At 44.7% G+C, this 20,012-nt stretch overlaps 1 protein-coding gene and 1 long non-coding RNA gene across 2 annotated transcripts in view; both read left to right on the top strand.

Moving 5' to 3' along the window:
- Positions 1–16,514, top strand: part of LOC122563304 — a 91,165-nt gene extending 74,651 nt beyond the window's left edge. Inside the window, exon 3 of the long non-coding RNA XR_006315555.1 lies at positions 16,382–16,514. This is a non-coding gene — a long non-coding RNA (uncharacterized LOC122563304). The remainder of the gene's footprint in view (positions 1–16,381) is intronic.
- Positions 16,515–16,530: 16 nt separating this feature from the next.
- The window catches only part of LOC122563303 (transcriptional enhancer factor TEF-5-like), a 160,048-nt gene continuing 156,566 nt past the window's right edge, over positions 16,531–20,012 (top strand). Inside the window, exon 1 of the mRNA XM_043717018.1 lies at positions 16,531–16,634. Coding sequence (XP_043572953.1) covers positions 16,628–16,634 — 7 coding nt within the window. The 5' untranslated portion in view covers positions 16,531–16,627. The remainder of the gene's footprint in view (positions 16,635–20,012) is intronic.

Genomic DNA, 20,012 nt, shown 5'->3' with positions numbered 1-20,012 from the left:
CCTTGACTGGACCTATTCCTACCCTAGTCATTCTTTTATTCCTGACATACCTATAGAAAGCCTTAGGGTTTTCCCTAATCCTACCAACTAAGGACTTTTCATGTCCCCTCCTTGCTGCTCTTAGCTCTCTCTTCAGGTCCTTCCTGGCTACCTTATAACTCTCAATCGCTCCAATTGAACCTTCACGCCTCATCTTTACATAGGCCGCCCTCTTCCCTTTAACAAGGGATTCCAGTTCCTTATTAAACCACGGCTCCCTCACATGATCCTTTCCTCCCTGCCTGACAGGTACATACTTATCAAGGACACTCAATAGTTGCTCCTTGAACAAGCTCCACATATCAAAGGCAGGAGAATAGGGTTCAGAAATATGTCAGGGAGGAGAAAGCGAGGGCTGCAGATGCTGTAGATCAGAGTTGAAAATGTGTTGCTGGAAAAGCGCAGTAGGTCAGGCAGCATCCAAGGAACAGGAGAATCGCCGTTTCGGGCATAAGCCCTTCTTCAGGAATAAGAAGGGCTTATGCCCGAAATGTCGATTCTCCTGTTCCTTGGATGCTGCCTGACCTACTGCGTTTTTCCAGCAACACATTTTCAGTTCAGAAATATATCAGGCATGATCAAATGGCAGAGCAGGCTCAATAGGTGGAACGGCCTACTTCTGCAACTATGTCTGGTCTTCTACGCGTGTATGCTTGCATAAACTGAAATGCTTCAAGAAGGTAACTACTGAGAATGGTCACTAAGAGTTAACCTTGCCAAAGTCACCTACATCTTGTGAACACATTTTAAAATAAATGACCGTGGAAGTACAGGTATTGTTGTAAAAATAAAATACCCACCTGGTTCACCACAGTCATTCACAACAATTGTAGCACAGGAAGATGCTATTCGGCCCATCATGTCCATGAAAGAATGAAGTCAGCCATTTTTAATGGGTTTGGCCTGTAGATGTGGCTGGAGCCACAGTAATATGGCATTCAGCTGCTTTCTGAAATGGCTTAATAAAAGAACTGCGCTGGATTGGAAACAGCTGTTTACTGCCACTATTGTGAATGTCGTTTAGGCTGGGCGACAAGAGGCCCATGAACATGTCAGCCGGATTATGGTGTTCAAATCCTGGAGTGGAGCAGGAGCTTAAATACTGCCCATTAGCCACAATGTCAATGTGATGTACAGAAAGTGTCGAGTGTATTACTGACAGATCTACAGTGGTATTATTCACAAGAGTTCCAGATTTCATGCAGTCAAGCAGTTTGTAGAAGAGCACTTCATCAATAGTGACAAATGTCTGGTTCTTGGAAAATAATTCATCTAAAGTTCATCCTCCACAGGAAAGTAAACAAACTCCTCTCTGACAGACTGCAGATCGTTAGTCTACAGATGTAAGATTTCAACAATTCCACACCATCATCCACCTGTTGGTGTTAATTATATGCCAACAGTGCATATTTTTCTAAAAAATAAATTGCATTAATCAGACTCTTCCCTTCTCTATCAAATATACCAAACCATGCATTGTATAAGGAAAAGGCTTTTCTGAAATCAACACACTTTTTTTTTGTTTTGTTCAGAATTAATAGAATCGTAAGTTGGTCATAGTACGGAAGGAGCTATTACGCCTATGTGTCTATCCTGGACCTGACAAGTACCACTGGCCCTCTGTTATTCGGTGGCACTACAAATTTCTCCTTGAGCAATGAAGATATAATCATGGCTTTGAAAGGAGAATTGGGCCTGTCTCCACCTCATTCACAGGCAGTTTATTTCAGATTCTAACCACTCCCTACCTGAAAATGTTCCTCTCCCTTTGCTGCTTTTGTGAACCACTTTGAATTTGCCGACTCCAAGAGGAAATGATTCTCCCTGTGTAGAATGTAGCACAGTACAGGCCCTTCGGCCTTCAATGTTGTGCCGACCTTTTATCCTACTCTAAGATCTGACTAACCTACATACCCTTCATTGTACTATCTTCCAGGTGCCTGTCCCAGAGTCCCTAAATGTATCTGACTGTACTACCACTAGCTCTTCACAACTTTGAAAACCTCAATCAAGTCTCCTCTTTGCCTTTTTCTTTAATGTTCCAATTGAAACTGGAGGGGCCTGCACTATCTCTGGTCACATTACTCCTCCAGTGTCTCTTGTCCTTTCGAAAGAATGGTGTCCAGAACTGGATGCATTGGAACAATTCAGATCATTCATATATAGTCGTTAAGCAATGTGCATTCCCTAGCGCCTGTTTATGGGACCTCACTTGTATTCCTTCCCTCCAGTGTGACGAGTAAGCAGTCATTCCTGTCAAACTACCAATTTCCTGTTCATGCTGTTGTCAGCCCTTCTATTCCTAGTGTTTTAATTTTGCTGGTAAGCCTGTTATGTGGCATTTTTTTTTAAAAAGCCTTTTGTACACTGCAATTACCCTCACCAACCCTTTCTGTTATGTCATCAAGAAACTCATTTCAAACTTAATTGCCTTTAGCATATCCTGTGTTTGCTTTCTGCAATTAATCCACTCTGGTTGAAGAGATTACATGACTTGACCCACATTGTCATGTTTAAAAGCTTGCCAACCACTGAAGTTAAACTGACTCACCTGTAGTTGCTAGGTTTACCTTTACACCTTTTTTTTTGTATGAAGGTGTAACATTTGCTATTCTCCAGTCTTCTGGCACTGCCCATTTCAACAGAAGATTGGAAAATTTATGGCTATTGCCTCTGCAATTTCCACCTTTATTTCCCTCTGTATCCTTGGATGCATCAATCCAGTCCTGGCCTGGTGGCTAATCAACTCTGTGTACAGAGATGGAAATGTGTTGGTGGAGAAGCGCAGCAGGTCAGGCAGCATCTAGGGAACAGGAGAATCGACGTATAGGGCATTAGCCCTTCTTCAGGAATGAGATTCCTGAAGAAGGGCTAATGCCCGAAACGTCGATTCTCCTGTTCCCCTAGATGCTGCCTGACCTGCTGCGCTTCTCCAGCAACACATTTCCATCTCTGATCTCCAGCATCTGCAGACCTCATTTTCTCTTCAACTCTGTGTACAGCCAGTCTCTCTATCCAGTATATCAATTACCTTGCTTTTCCCTAAGACTTTGCAAGTTTCTTCTTCCTTTGTGAGAACAGATGCAAAGTACTCATTTAAAACCTCAGCCCAGGCCTCCTGTTTTACTATGTAAGTCCCCTTTCACGTCTCTAATGGGCTTCACTTTCCTTACTGTCATCTGTGACTAGAGATTTAACTAGGCCAGCAGCTATTGGCTGCAAGAGCAGACCTGAGGTGAATAACTCCCCTTCTGAATTCCAAAATTCATCTTCTGCAAGGCACAAGTAAGGAGTGTAATTGATGAGTTTAGCTCCAACAATCCTTGAGACATTTAACATCATCCAGGACAAAACAGCCCAATCCATTGGTGTCTGGTCCACTAAACTAGACATTCACTCTCTCTGTCACCAGTGCACAGTGGACCGGTGTCTGCCATCTTCAAGATGCACTGCAGCCACTCATCACCTCCCTCTTGACAAGACCAACCCTTCAAAGCTGGGTTGAGGCATCAGATGCACAGATGCCTCCCTACTGACAAGTTGCCGTTCAAGTTGCACATCATCCACTCTTGGAATTGTACAGCCATATAGTCGTCATCCTTGAGTCAAAGTGCAGATACTCCCTTCCTGATAACACTGTAATGTGACTACACCGTGTGGATCACAGTGGCTCATTATCATCTTTTTTGATGCAAATTATAGGTGGGTGTTAAATGCCTGACTCCAGTTAATGATTGATGAAGAAAGGTTGGCAACCACCTGGTCTGCCTCAAATGATGCCAGGTGATCTTTCACACCCGCCCGAAGGATCAGAGACAGAGCTTTGGCTTAACAGCTCATTGGGGAGGTCCCTACCCTCCTCTGTGTAGTACTCCCTCAGACTGCTCCGTGACACAGCCTAGCCACTACCACTCACCTGTTAGTTTGGTTTTCATTCCGTAATCGGAGCCTGTGCAGAATTTAGTGAAAATGTAAAAGGTTTTTTTTTCCCTGATAAGTTGGGCAGCGAGTGGGGAAATGATTACAAGTTTCTTGCCTAAGGATGGCTCCGTTTGGAGAGCCGAGTTTGACTTGGCAACCGGGGAAAAGGTTAAAAACTTGGAAGTCTGATTTTCTTTTTTCTGAAAAAGAAGTTGTATAAATATAAGCTCCAGTTAAAATGAGCCAAGAATAACCCCAGCTGCAGCCATGCACACTGGTCTGCTCTATTCACACTGGTTATTTTTTCAAAGCTTTCAAACTCCCCTCCAGGAGATATTGACTTGTGCTGTGGCATATTTCCATTGACACCACCACACCTCAATATTGAGCCTTCCAGGATTGTTCAGCACATTTAATCTTAGACAGCGATTCTCACAGAGATACCTTAGCCAAGCTTAACTGTTCATCCTTTTCCTTCCCTGCCCAACTTGAGTCCCCATCTGCTCTGAGTCAGTATTAACCAGCGTTGGCGAGGCCAAAATTTCTTGTCCTTTCTCAGTAGTCTTTCTTTTGGAAGCAGTGGTGTGAAGGTTTGCTCACTTGCTTCCTGGCTTGAAAATACCCCCCTACGGAGGGGGATATTAGGTCTGTATTCTCTATTGCTTGAGAATGAGAGGACAGCACGTTGGTTCAGTGGTTAGCACTGCTGCCTCACAGTGTCAGGGACCCGGGTTCAAGTCCCACCTCGGGTGACTGTCGGTCTGTGTGGGGTTTGCACGTTGTCCCAGTGTCTGCATGGGTTTTCTCCGGGTGCTCTGGTTTCCTCCCACCAAAGGTGTGCAGGTTAGGTGGAGTGGCCATGTTAAATTGCCTATAGAGTTCAGGGGTGTGCAGGCTAGGTGGTTTAGCCATGGGAAATGCTGGGTTAGGGGGATAGAGTGAGGATCTGGATGGTTGGAGGGTCACTGTGGGTTCGATGGACTGAATGGCCTGCTCCCTCACTGTAGGGATTCTATGTTTCCATGTGATCTTGTCAAAACGTGCAAAGAGACTTGATAGGGTGGATGCTAAAAGATTGATTCCCCTCAAGAACAAAGACGCACATTCACACGATAAGATGGCAATCATTACGGACAGAACTGGGGAGAAGTATCCATCACTCAGAGGGGGTTTGCATCCTTTTTTGCCATTCCCTACACCAGAGAATTGTTAAAAAGATTCAAGGTGGGGGTACATTTTTTTTGGTCTCTCAGGATTTTGGGACTGAGTGGGATGTGAAGCCACTCAATCATAATGAAATGCTTGAGATTATGCTCCCACTTCTTGGCAACACTTCTTGTGTCGCCATGATACTAAATAAACATCTTCTGCTTTTGCTAATGGTGGGCTTGGAGGCAGCTGGGGTGATGTCTAAGCTGAACCCCACCTTGCCCCTGTGGGGGAGAGAGGGGAACATCTATTCAGGAAAACATTGCACAAGCTAAAAAGCAGAAGCTGCTCGAAATACTCCACAGTGCTCTGATGTACACCAACCTGCATGAGGTCACCTGCCTGAACTGCTCGCTTTGTTCCCCTTTCCAGAGGCTGCTTGCCCTGCTGAATATTTCAGTGTTTTCTGTTTCAGATTTCCAGCACCCGCAATGTTTTGCTTTTGGATAAGTAGATGGGGGTTGAGGTGAAACTGCAACAGCTGAAAGGCTTCAGTTATTCGAGCCCACAGCTCCAAACAACGTACCAGAATTTAGCCTCCAGTGTTTGCTTTTTCTTGTTCAAAAGTCACCTACTGTTGACATAAATAGTTTTGAGAAAACTTTTGCCTGTCTAGACATCCATTGCTATTTGCAAAAGTCAGTTGCTAAGTCAGCCTGTTAAAAGTGTGATGACTTCTGGATTTGTTCCTCATCTGAAGACATTGGTTTGTGCTGTGACCTACAGGTAATAGCAGTCTACCACTCTCTACTTGTGAGCTCTGTCTAGTCAGATGGACAACTCAATGGGAATTGAAGGTGGCATTCTGTAAGCGTCAAATGATTTATTTTCAGAGAAGCGTGGAAACATGGGCAGATTTCTCTCTACCCACTGCCTGTGCTGGTCGTGTTGGTCGATGTAATCGCGTGTCAAGCCAGACGGGAAATGCTGTAAGTGTCAGTAAGTTTAGTTTTTTTTTAAGATTAGATTCCCTACAGTGTGGAAACAGGCCCTTCGGCCCAACGAGTCCACACTGACCCTCCGAAGAGTAACCCACCCAGACCCATTTCCTTCTGACCAATATACCTAACACGATGAGCAATTTAACATGGCTGATTCACCTAAACCAGAGGAAACCAGAGCACCTGGAGAAAACCCACGCAGACACCAGGAGAATGTACAAACTCCACACAGTCACCTGAGCCTGGAATCAAACTTTGGACCCTGGTGCTGTGAGGCAGCAGTGCTAACCACTGAGCTACCTTGCCGCCCTGTTTTTTTACTTATGTTTACCCGGTGATAGACTGCTGGCTAAAGGGAGAAATTAGAGGTTATCCGCTTTGTTTGGGGAAATTGAAAAGCATCTTTCAAAATGGTGACAGGCGAGAACATTTGACGTTCAGAGGGGCATAGTTGTTCTTGTAGAAAAGCCTCTCAATTAGCATGCAGATATAATGAGCACTTAGGTGGGTAAATGGCATATTGGCTTTCATTACTGATATGTTGGAATACAACAGTAAGGGGATCTCATCATAGCTGTATCAAGGCATTGTGAAAAGGTCTCTACCCCAAAGAGCTATGGCTGCTCAGTCTTTGAGCCTTTTCGAGTAAGAGGTTGGTCAATATTTGAATGTGGAATTGGAAGGTGAGGTAGAAGATAAGCCGTGGTCCAATGACTGAGCAGGTTCAAGAAGGCAAATGGCCTACTCCCGTTCCGGTTTTGGATTTGTGTCATTTGGGAAGCCTTGAAGTGAAAGCTTTTCTACATTTTGGAAAGGTGTGTTGTCTCCTTTTGTGAAAGTTCAGGGCAGAACGTGAGAGGACCTACATCCTCACCAGTTCGATCTCGCTGGCCCATGTTTGGTGAGCAGTCTCTGGCTCAGTGACTGTCGCCCTGGCGTGGGTTTCCTCCGGGTGCTCCGGTTTCCTCCCACAGTCCAAAAATGTGCAGGTCTGGTGAATTGGCCATGCTAAACTGCCCATAGTATACAGGGATGTGTAGGTTAGGCGCATTATTCAGAGGTAAATGTAAAGTTATAGGATAGGGGAATGGGTTTGGGTGGGATGCTCTTCGGAGGTTCGGATTGGACTTGTTGGGCTGAAGGACCCGTTTCCGGACTGTCGGGGTTCTATGATTCATCTGGCAGTAAATGGCCCAGTTTGTCATGATATTCTGCCAGCCTGGTTTTGGGGTACAGCCCAATTCCTAAACAATAAGCTGTCGAATTTCAAGGGAGGATGCTGTTGTGAATCCCCATTGCTAGTCAGATTTCATCTTCAACTTTAATCTATGGGACTTGGGCATCGCTGGTGGAACTTGGCCAGCACTTATTGTCCACCCTTATGTGCCTTCCAGAAGGCGGTAGTGAGTCATCTCCTTGTACCGCAGTTATACGCCCACAATACTTTCAGGGAATTCCAGGGAAGGGCGCAGATGAGATTTACAGGGTTGGTGGGTTTGAGCTATAGGGAGATGCTGATTAGGTTGGGACTGTTATCCCTGCAGTGTTGGGGGCTGAGTGAGCTTTATAGAGATTTTTAAAATCATGAGGGGTATGGATAGAGTAAATAGACAAGGTCTTTTCCCTGGGGTGAGGGAGTCCAAAACATGATGGCATAGGTTTAGGGTGAGAGGGGAAAGATTTAAAAGGGACCTAAAGGCAACTTTTTCATGTAGAAGGTGGTGCATGTATGGAATGTGATGCCAGAGCAAGTGGTGGAGGCTGGTACAATTACAACATTTAAAAGGAATCAGATGGGTACATAAGTAGGAAGGGTTTCAAGGGATAGGGGCCAAATGCTGGCAAATGGGATGCGATTAGTTTCTGATATCTGGTTGGCATGAATGAGCTGGATGGAAGAGTCTGTTTCCATGCTGTACGTCTCTGACTCTATGATTTTTGACTCCGTGTCAGTGGGGGAAGAGCGATATATTTCCAAGTCAGGATGGTGACCGGCTTGGAGAGGAACTTGCGTGTGGTGCTGTTGCCATGTATAGGCTGCCCATGTGAAGGTCACAGATTTGGAAGCTACTGTCTAGGAAGCTTGGTGAGTTGTTGTAGATAATGTGCTGTTGAAGCTTATTACATTGGTGAGCCTTTAGCTTGTAAAGGTCACCAACTGATAGTCCTCTGGCATGTGTGAGCCATGCTTCTCAGTGCTTGATACAAGGGAATGAACAACAAAAGTTTTCTCTGCCAAACGAAAGCTATCTATCACAAGGCGGAGATTAGGAAAATACTGAATGCAGAAGCTATTTTTCAGTGAGGAATCTGTTCCCGCTTTGGAGGGAAATATGCCGATGTCATGATACAAAGCAGATTGTCAATAATGTCAGTCCTCACTGTGTGCACAGAAGCTTTACAGTTTTTGGAGAGTTTTTCTGAGAGAGGCCAACTTGACCTTTTGAGATATCTCTCTCCGTTTTTGTGTGATTTACTTCCTCCTCAAATCAAAAATGCTCTTTTCACTTTTTCTCCCAGGGTCGGGGCACAATTTTAAACATCTCTCATCCATTGTGATGGCATTCCTGAGCTCCCTTCTGATTACAGGTTTAAAAGCCCATGCTGTGGTGTGAAATTTAGGCAGGTTTTAATGGAATCAATCCACCGCAAGAGGTCTCAAAATGTCATTCAGAAAGTCTGGCATTTCCTAAAACCATTGCTTGCTCTTAAGGTGATAGACAAAACTCACCTATCTTAACATTCACAAATAGTCCGATCTCTACCTCATCCCAATCGAGGTTTAATGATCAGAACAGCAAAACTGGGTCAATGAGTGCTAAAGTGTGTGTCCAGCCTAAAATGCAGGAAAATGGTTACGATTTAAATCAAGTGAGATGAGATGCTAATGTAGGAAACATAGTCTGTTTATTAATTTGTGTAATTTGCACTGGTTGTGGTAACTGAGTCTGACTCTATCTGCTATTTGGTTGTACTTCATTAAGAAACTACATAATTTTCCTGAAATGAGGAATCTTATCTAATCTTATCTGTGCTGGCTTCATCTGGTCAAATGCTTGTTTATGTTGTACTGTGCTGTAGGTAGTTGAGAAATGGTGCTGCTACCAATTCTCCTTTCTCTTCTTTTTCAAATCAATTTGAAACAGCCCCTGTGGAACACTAACAAAACTCAAGAGGTCATTTTACAATCCACTTTTCTTGATTTCAAAAAGTCTCTCTGAGCATAGAATCCCTACAGTGTAGAAACAGGCCATTTGGCCCAACAAGCCCACACTGACTCTCCGAAGAGTAACCCACCCAGACCCATTCTCCTACCCTATTACTCTACATTTATCCCCAACTAATGCACCAAACCTACACATCTTTGAGCACAATTTAACATGGTCAATTCACCTGACCTGCACATCTTTGGATTGTGGGAAGAAACTGGAGCACCCAAAAGAAACCCACGCAGACACTGGGAGAATGTGCAAACTCCTCACAGACAGTCATTTCGAGGCTGGAATCGAGCCAGGTCCCTGGCGCTATGCGGCAGTAGTGTTAACCGCTGAGCCACCATGCCACAGGTCAATGCTATTATCTCACACCACTTGGAACGGGTGAGACTTGAACCCAGGCTTCCTGGCTCAGAGTCAGGAACACTACCTATGCACCACCACAACCCTGTTTTTCAGGCAGGCATCCTCACCAGCATGTGCTCACCAGATCCCATACATTGTAACTGTTTTTAATCAATATGTTCAGATACAATATGACACAGCTCTGGAGCAAGTGGGACTTGAACCTGGGGCCTCCTTGATCAGAGGCAGGGTCACTACCATTGTCACAAGTGCCTGAAAAACCCTCTTCCCAATCTGAGCCGATGTAATTATCAGGGATAGAGGATACACCCTTGATGAGTCTTGGTAAGCTGAGGCATTTGTCTTGCGCAACAAGCGGGAGTTTATTGGATGATGGCAATCGATGCAAATGCTTATTTGCGCGTAATCATTTAAGGCTACAGAAGCCAGAGATAGGTATTTGTGACCTTGTCAGGATCTTGTGCAAAGTGGTCTGACTCTTTACCCAGAGGCTGCGTAACTTCCTCAGATTAGGCAGAGCTTGATGCAAATTTGGCATGAACTCTGTCAGAACCATTACCTTTATAGAATAGATCAGTCTACCTCCAAAGAGATTCAAGCAGCACAGATGTAAGTGGTGTAGGTATCTATTCCAGTTGACAGAGGATGCTATTGCTACTTCCCAGGTGAATGTGATTGTATAATTAGCCATTGGGCTGTATGGGAATCCTTCTGAATGTGAAATGTTTATACTGCTGAACTCCAGAAATGGATGTGTACATTTCCTCTGTGGAGCTTTCTCACTGCATGTGCATGCACAATCACACACTCTTGTACAATGCATGAGGGACAGTATAATATACCCAACTTTCTTCCGTAACTTTAAGCCACATGTAACACTACAGGTCCTCTGGTTGGGATTATTTTTGACTGACCTAGAGTTGCACTGGGATTTTCTTGGTCTGTGTGTCGCAGCGAGACACCACTTGGTATCTGATATGAATCTTGTATTTAAAGCGTGAGATTTTCTAATTTTATAGCATCCTTTGCTCTCCCCAGTAAACCTGCCATGGCCAATCATGTGGCACTGTTGTGATCCATGTAGATTTGAGGTTTGAACTCCGTTAGAAACAAAGACTTGCACTTACATAGCACCTTTCCAAACATCAGACATCCCGAAGTGCACTACAGCCAATGAAACACTTTTTGAAGTGTAGACTAGGAAATGGAAGAGTCAAATTTGTGCAAAGTAAGCTCCCACAAATAACAATGAGATAATAAACGGGAAAGTTGTGTTTTTGATGGAGAGATAAATATTGGCCAGGACAATTGGGAGGATGCTCCTGATCTTTGATTTAATTTATTATTGTCATGTGAACCGAGATATGTTGAAAAGTATTGTTTTGCAGGCTATCCAGCCAAATCGCACCTTACACAAATACAATAGGGTAATAGAACAAAGTGCAGAATATAGTTTTACAGCTACGGAGAAGGTGCAGAGAAAGATCAAGTCTAATATGAGAGGTCAGTTCATAAGTTCCCGACTCAGGCGACTAACTGTGTGGAGTTTGCACATTCTCCCCGTGTCTGCGTGGTTTCCTCCGGGTGCTCCAGTTTCCTTCCACAGTCCAAAGATGTGCAGGTCAGGTGAATTGGCTATGCTAAATTGCCCGTAGTGTTAGGTAAAGGGGTAAATGTAGGGGAATGGGTGGGTTGCGCTTCGGCGGGTCGGTGTGGACTTGTTGGGCCGAAGGGCCTGTTTCCACACTGTAATGTAATCTAATCTAAAGTCTGCTAATAGCTGCAAAGAAGCTAATCCTGAATCCATTGGTATATGTTTTCAAACTTCTGTATCTTCTGCCTGATGGGAGAGAGTATAATGGGCTACGAAGGATCTTTGATTATTTTGGCTTCTTTCCTGAAGCAGTGGGAAATATCGCTGGTCAGTGAAAGGAAGGTTTGGTTTTTATGACGGACAGGGCTGCGATGCATCTGGATGGGTTGCTTTCTATGGTGCATCTATAAAAGTTGGTAAAAGTCAATGCTGTGAATGCTGTATTTCCTTATCCTCCTAAGGAAGTTGTTTGAGCACCTCTGGCAGAGCAGCAGTCCTCCAGCTGTGTGCTGGGAGTGTCAGTACACCTGACCTCTGGGCTCCAGCCCATGGAGTGGAATGTGAGGCTTCAGTACATGGGGGGGTCCGCTGACCAAAGAAGGAGTGATCTAGGTGATGGTGGACTTTAGGAGAGACCTGAAGGAGCTGTGGAAAATGAGCACTATGACCTGTGAAAGAATACAGCAGCTATGTGAGGAGAATGCCAAGGCCATACAGATCTCCTGTTAGACCGCTGTTTGTTATCTATTTAGAGAAACTGAGATGGATTACAATATTTTGTTTGGGTAGGTGGTATGGGGGCAGGGAACTGGAGGAAAGAGAGATTATATTTATAAACCATTAGGTCACCCCCAACCAATGTAGAGCAGCCTTTAAGTTCACAAGCTGACATTTTATAACTGAATGTCTATTCTGGCAGTCAAATATACACACGCAACATTCCCAATGAACGCGTGGAGCTTGACCCCAACACTGCAACTGGTGACCCCTTGGAAGATTCCATGTTCTCCGGATCCAAGGGGGTGAAACAAGGAGGCAGATTAATCGCTCCCTGGTTAGTTTTTCCTCCAACGTTAACTTCAAATAGGTTTGCAACAATACCGCAATCTCCCAATCCTTTGGCTTCCTGCTGTTTTTCAATGTTTCTGCTTTCAAAGCTGGCCCGTTGGAAAATCTTGACCTGTTTGGTGTTGGATGCTCCTCTCTTTTTGGTTCTGCCTCTATTCTGCTGAATGATTCAGCGAACACCTCACAGTCCTGGGGCACTGGGGGAGGACCTTCCCGTCAGGAGCCATTGATCCCGAGAGAAGCTCCCGCCGATGGGATTGTTCAGCTCTGCAAAGGTGTGATCTGCACATGAGCGTGATGCATGGATTGCAATGTAACTTTGATACGTGTGTGAATACTTGGGCTCTTTTGGGGGAAAAAAAAAGGGTCATGATGCATGTCGACTCGAGTCCTCAAAATGTCTTGTGCAGTAAACAATTCCTGGTGGATCTATACGAGACTGCACCTAAACAAAGGGCAGTGGAGTTGTCGTTCCCAGGGAATGCTCCTATCAGAGCTGGCAGTGTTGGGTTGCACTGCAGTTCGCTCATGTTGACGTGAGTCGTTTGCAAAGATTAGTTTTATGATATGGCAATGGTTTATTGGCTTTGTAACACCTTGCTACCTCATTCCATCTTAGCCTGCCTAACTTTAGATTGGAGATTGCCCAGTTGGAAGAGGTGGATTTGGACTGCTTGGCTGATATACAAATGCCAGTGAGTCAGGTAGACTTTTGTACAAATGAGTTTAGTTTGATAGCTAAGCAAATTTCACATTATTGCTCTTATCAAGAAGAGTTGAACGTGTTGCCAATATTACATTTTCAGAGCAATGTCAGGCCAGTTGTATAATTATCTACATCTTAGCAACAACCTCCAGAGGATCGTAAAATGATCTGTTGCAAGATTCTTCTGAGTTGCACCTCTTTTGCCCTCTTTTTTTTGTTTCTCTCTCCTCTCTATCTTACCTCTCCTCCACCACCTCCTCCCACTCTGTCCCCTCTCTTCCCTCCGACCTCCTCTTGCTGCCCTTTTCTCTCCCCCTCTCACTCGCTCTTTCTCCTCACCCACCCTCCCTCTTGTGCTGTCCCTGGTCCCTCGCAGGCAGATTAGCTGCCTGTCAGTTCAGAGCAGCTTTGTTGTTCTGGAGAGCATCCAGTTGAGACTATCCAAATAATCTGGAGCCAGAGAATCTTTCCCGTGGTGCTGGTTGACTTTGTTACTCGTCTCGGACAGTGAAAGGACGTTGTTCAGTACCCCTCTCTGACGTTGCAGTATCTAACTGCACTCGATTTTGTTATATTTTACATCATACAATTCTGTCAGTGAAAAAATGGAAGACTTGTACAATATGTTGAGTGACCCATGAAAAGTTCTTGCCTGGTGTGACAGTAATCGCAATGGTCATTGCTGCTAATGCTGTAACACAGCTATCACGATGAATATGGAGCATATTAACTATGATATCACATAATTGGGGAGGATTACTGGGCAATATCTGATATTCTGTTTGTTGTAACACTTGAATATAGGGGGTGATTAAACCCCACTTTGTTCCTGACCCTCTGGCTAAGATAGTATCTCTGTTGCCTTGTCCATATAACCTCTTCATCTCTGTGTGCTGTCTCAACGCTCTGAAAATGCCACATTCCTCCCACTCTAGCCGCTACCATATCCTTTATTGGATCCATCTTGCCTTCAGTCTGGGCCCTAATTTTTCCAGGCCTTTCACCCCGATCCTCATCAATACTTTTCCTTTCCCCAGTCAAGTACTTAATCTCCTGTCCCATAGTGTGCTGATTTGATGCAGTGCCCAGTTTTTGTTTATGATAGTACTGTAATGCTATAGGTCACGTTACAATGTTCTCAGTGCTATGTGAATGCACATTTCCTACCCAGCTTTGCAGAAGCAACACTGTAGGGAGGCTGCTAAGACCCAGATTTTTCTGTCAAGCTTGAGAAGGGGTTTGCTCGTCCAGATGAATCTCCGAAGTGGGAACGCCTGCTTATTTTTTCTCTTCCCCCTCTTATCTGAAGGAGTATTGAGACCCAGTTATTGTGTCTCAAAACTCTTGATGTTGTTTTCTCCGTCAATCTTTGATCTGGAGTAGACAGAACATCTGTCTGGTCAGTATTGTATATTAGTCAAAGACAGGAGGCTGGAAGAGCACAGCAAGAGGCAGTTTGAGCACAGCAAGATCCCATGGACATCAAATGAGAAAAGTGGCTAAGTAATTTATGTTGGTCAAGCATTGGTAGGGGGTGTCAACTGAGCTGATCTATCCAGTCTGAGTAAACCGGACCTTTGACCTTCTAGGCAGGGTGATGCCATGGTGAATTGCTCATTGTAGTTTGGTGAAGCAATTGTTTTGCTGCTTCCACAGTGTTCATTCGGTGGGGACTGGGGGTGACAGGTGGCAGGATTGTATTATCTGTGCTGTCAGCCATTGTGAAACAGAAGATTATGTGGATCCCAACCAGCATGGAGGCAGGTGCTTTCTAATCCCAGTAGAGTTTGATGTGGGTACAATCAAGCACACTTTATCCAGCATTGATAGAAAACTCTCAATTGTGCATTTCTTCATCAACTTTCATGCTCTCTGCACAGCCTATGTGCAATAGTGTTGCCATGTGGGAACCACTCTTTGGAAAGGAATCTTTAACATTTCACTGGGGAGATTGGTTTTGGTCTAATCTGGAAAAGGTGCCTTGGACAAAACACTCATGGGAGTCAGCCTAGATTTTGTGCTCCAGTCTTTGGATTGGAACTTGAACTCTCAACTTGTTGACTCCTCACAGCTGTTACTCAAAACCAGTGCTTGAAGACTAATCCCATTAGATTTCAGGAGTGTGGGCCTAATACTTTAACGCTGGACAGTACTGTATCCTGTACCAACTTCAGAAGGATCAGTATTGCAATGGTATTGACCGTTCCACTTTCTGCTGTACTTTACATCTGATGTAGTTCTTTAAAAGTACGGAAATAGACAAAATTTATAAGCATCATATGCCAAATAATCAGAGGCAAATTTGTTTGTAGTTTTAAACAAAGAAAGCACGCTTAACACTTTCAGCATGAAAATTCCCGTTTGTCCTACCAGGCTTAAACCAATCACATTTTATTTTGTTTTGGTTCTCCGGTCCTCCATTCATCACACATCCCCTCTTAGCTCAGGCACGATGTCAAGTGCATTTGTGTTTTTACTTGTTCTTCAAGAAAGAATGGACTCCATTTATATAGTGCCTTCCTTGACCTTTTAGCATCCGAAAGTGTTTTCCAGCCAATGAAATAGTTGTTGAATAGTATCCCACCCAAGACACATGAGAAACATGGCAGCTCATGTGCTGCAGGAGATCCCATAGACAACACTGTGACAATGAGCAGATAATCTGTTTATGGACACTTAGCAATGTACAAAACACTTTTTTTTTAAATGACTGCAGGATTTTAACCCTTGACCTGGACAAGACTTCAACTTATGACTCATAGAATCATAAAATCCATTAGTGTGGAAGCAGGTCATTCTGTCTATCCAGTCCATGCCGACCCTCCAAAGAGCATCCTGCCCAGAGCCCCCCCCCCCCGCGACCCTCTCACTATCCCTGCATTTCCTATGGCCAGGCCCCCTAGCCTGCACATCCCTGGGCACGATAGACAATTTAACATGGCCAATCTACCTGCTCATCTTGGACTGTGGGAGGAAACCCACGCTGTGAGAATATGAAAGCTCCACACATAGTTGCCCAAGGGTGGAATTGAACCTGGGTTCCTAGCTCTGTGTGAGAGAATAGTGCTAACCACTGAGCCACTGTGCCGCATCCTCTGAGCAATGGCACTTCTGACCATGTAGCACTCCTTCAGAGTGAAGATTCAACTCTGATGAAATACTTGACCTAAAGGAAGTCCTTTTGTGTGCGTAGTGTCTATGACCCTCGGCACATGCCAGTTTGTAGTGTGGCTGAGGCTGGAAGTTCATTGGTGCCAGCCAGGGTGTGTGGCATGGTTGCTGACCTCTTAAACACTGTGCTGTGTCCCCGCTGTCTTTGCAGGTTTCTCTTCAGTGACCACCGGCTCTCGTTGGAGCCCCACCAACTGCCACAATTGCGTCCAACGATTGGAATGGGAGTGGGAGCCCTGGAGAGGGCAGGCAGGATGGGGGAGATGGCTTGGAAAAATCGTTGGACAATGATGCCGAGGGAGTGTGGAGTCCTGACATTGAGCAGAGCTTTCAGGAAGCATTGGCTATATATCCACCCTGTGGGCGACGGAAGATTATCCTGTCTGATGAGGGCAAGATGTACGGTAGGTGCCTGTGACAGTCTCCTCCTGGTATATTGAGTCTATACTAGAAAATGATCAATGGAAGTGATACCAAATTAATCCTGGTGTGTTCCAATTGCTACGGCGTCTAATGGTTAGGGAAGCCTGTAGCTTGCTGGGCAGAAACAGCCCACTTCCTCTCTGGGTTCACCTGGATTAGAGGGTCAATCTCCCAGAGTATACACAGCCCAGGCTGTGTCCATCCTATGGAAGGCCTCCATAGCCAGGCCCAACACTCTAGACACAATGAGACATATTCACCCTGCTCTACACTAACTGACCAGAGATGGAGAGCATGGATAGTAGTGCAGTTAGAAATTGAGGGAGTGTCCCCTTTATCAAGTAGTGACTGCACTCTCTTGTATTTGACATACATGTAGAACAAAGTGTGGTGCTAGAAATTCACAGCAGGTCAAGGAGCAGGAGGGTCCATGTTTTGGGCATAAGCCCTTCATCAGGAATAGCAGACTGCAGAAATTAAGTGTGTGCCTGAAAGCTGTCAAAATCACTAACTGCAAGTGCAAAGTGTAAGTAATGTCCACACTATGTACATGTGAGGGTCTCCTTTTGGAGGAGCAATATTGCATTGCCTTTGACAGGACCCACCTTCAGAGAAGCCGTGAGATTATGCTGTTTGTGTTTGTCCACAGTGATTCCCTGTTCATTAGATATTTACCTCCTCATTCTCAAAGCAAGAGCGACAGGAATTACCCCCTTGGCTTTCAGTCTGGGTTTCACAGCGTTCTGTCACGGAGAATTTAAATCCAGAAATGAGATCGCAAGTGGTTTATAAGTCTCAACTTTAAGAATGTGCTTGTACTTCTCATGCTGTCTGTCTCTGTGATCTACTTTAGAGAGAGATGATCAAGAGGAACACAAAGGTGGGTGAAACTAGCCGTTGTTGTTGTCATCGTTGTCGTCGCCGTTGTCGTAGTGTGAAGTTCAGGATATTAAACATAGTGTTTTATTCAGATCAATGTGAGTTGTCTGCTTTTTGCAGACGATGGTTTGGAAACTGGTCAGGAGACATGACCTGCTAGAGGAGTTCTTTCAGTCAGTGATGTGAAGCTGTATTAGTGCTGTGTGTGTGTTCTGAAACTGGGGGATTCTGTCCTGGTGAGTGCTGACTGCATGACTGTAAGAATCATTGCTCCCTGACGTTTGAGTTTTCTTTTGACATTGAGACCCCTGATTTCTCTTCTCAGTCTTGGAATATAGAGTCGAGACTTTGAAATAGATATTGCTGGGAGTGGGTTTGGCCTCCTTAGGTCTGAAGGAGTGAGTCTTTATCCTTCCTTGTTTCAGCGCATCTCCATCCTTCTCTCCACTGAGACAATCTCATTGATTTGATTCTGGAATCTTGGCTGGTAATTGTACTGCTCTGAGATGGACTGTAAAGTCCAGTGTTTCTGAAATTGTTTAGATGTGTTTGTCTCTCTAAGAAATGAAACTCTGAGACCAGTTACCTGATTGGATTTAAGATCCAGTTTTAGCAAGGGATTCCTTGTGCTCCAGTTTGCTGAGCTCTCTGCTGAAGGAATGGGTCCCTGGCCTTTTTAAGACAAAATCTTTTGATTTCTCCCCCACCCCTCTCCCCAGTTATACCATTGATATCTCGTTGCTAACCAGACCAGAACAAAAGACTCAATCGTGTTTGTTGCCTGTAGTGCGTTTTTCCACCAATTGTCAGAGCTGTAGAGAGATTATGGAAATGCACACATTCAGTGTTATAAAAGGAGTTAATAATCATCTATCTTGTTAGGTAAGATCACTTTGTAAGTTAGTATCAATGTGTTTTACCTGGTGACTGTTTCAATCCAACTGTAAACGTCATCTCCTTTCCAGGGATTGAGCAGCTTGAGCCTCATCCAGTGCCTATTTGCTTCTGAGGGTGGTTAGCCTCCTGATCTCTCCTCCTCAGCCTTCAGCATGTCCCTCCCCTCTCCTTCATTCTTACTGGCTAGATCGGGACCCAAGCACTCAGCAGAAGTGTTGGTGAGTGACATGTTGTGGCTGCAGCCCACTGTCCTGGCTGGAGCTCTCCAGTGGTCCCTGTTGTAATGTGGTTGATGATGCTGAGCAGGTAACTCTTGGCTGTGTTTGGAGTACCCTAAAGGAGGACTGTCTGAAGTGGGAATGCCCTAATGCTCTCCTGCTTGACACAAAGAGGGACAATGGCCTAGTGGTATTATCACTGGACTGTTAATCCAGAAACTCAGCTGGTGTTCTGGGTACCATGGAATTTGAATTCAATTTTTTTAAAAACCTGGATTTTGGTCTAGACTCCTATGATGTCAATGAAACCATTTGTCAATTGTCAGAAGAACCCAACTGGTTCACTCGGATCCTTTAGGGAAGGAAGCTCCCGTCCTCACCTGGTCTGGTCCACATGTTAATCCACACCCACAACAACATGGTTGACCCTTAATTGCCATCTGGCCAATTAAAGGTGGACAATAAAATACTAGCCTTGACAGTGACGCCCTCACTCTGTCAATGAATTTTTAAAAATTGGATTCCAAAGATCCATGCAAACTTGTCAAATCTGTAGCTGGTACCAGATTTTGGAAGACTATGGCATGGTGGCTCAGTCGTTAAAGAACGGCATTCTGTGAGGAGCTGTGCACACTGAAGACAGACGTCAGAGAGAGCTGGAGGCTCAGTGCAGCTTCTCAGGAATCTCTGAATCAGTGATGGTCTCCCTCATTGAAAGAAGAGCTGTTTCTGGTCATCGCAGACCTCCAAGAGCAATGAATGGAGAAGCCTGCACTTGTATAGCAACTTGTTAGCTGAGGGAAACATTATATACTTATGGATTAGGACCAGGTTTAGAGCTTGCTCCCCAGTTCATTATATCGTGGGTCGCCACAACTCCACAGTTCCCCCTACCCCAGAAGGTTAATCACTGAGACACAGTCCATGGGCAATGGGCAAGCACAGTCTAGCTCCACACAGTTAATCTGAACTTTTGAGGAGTTAGTAACATTACAATGCAGCATCATCCTAAACAGTCCATGCTGGTATTTTTGCTTCAGTTAAAGCTCCTTATGTCTTTCCTTGTTTCTATCTATTATCATAACCCTCTGTTCACTTCTTTTTACGTCACAATATATGAAACAAGAGCAGGAGTAGGCCATCTGGCCCCTTGGGCCTTCTCCGTTGTTCAGTACAATCATGGCTGATCTTTTTGTGAATTCCGCTCCATTGACCTGCCCTCTCACAATAAACTTTAATTCCTTTACCATTTCAAAGGTTCCCCCCTCATTCCAATGAGTACAGTCCCGGTCTACTCAATCTCTTCTCCTAAGCCAAACCTCTTAATTGTGGAACCAACCTAGTGAATCTCCTCCAGTACCAATA

The sequence above is a fragment of the Chiloscyllium plagiosum genome, chromosome 26 (assembly GCF_004010195.1).
Source record: "Chiloscyllium plagiosum isolate BGI_BamShark_2017 chromosome 26, ASM401019v2, whole genome shotgun sequence".
NCBI lineage: Eukaryota > Metazoa > Chordata > Chondrichthyes > Orectolobiformes > Hemiscylliidae > Chiloscyllium > Chiloscyllium plagiosum.
This window is presented reverse-complemented; position numbering and strand designations above follow the sequence as displayed.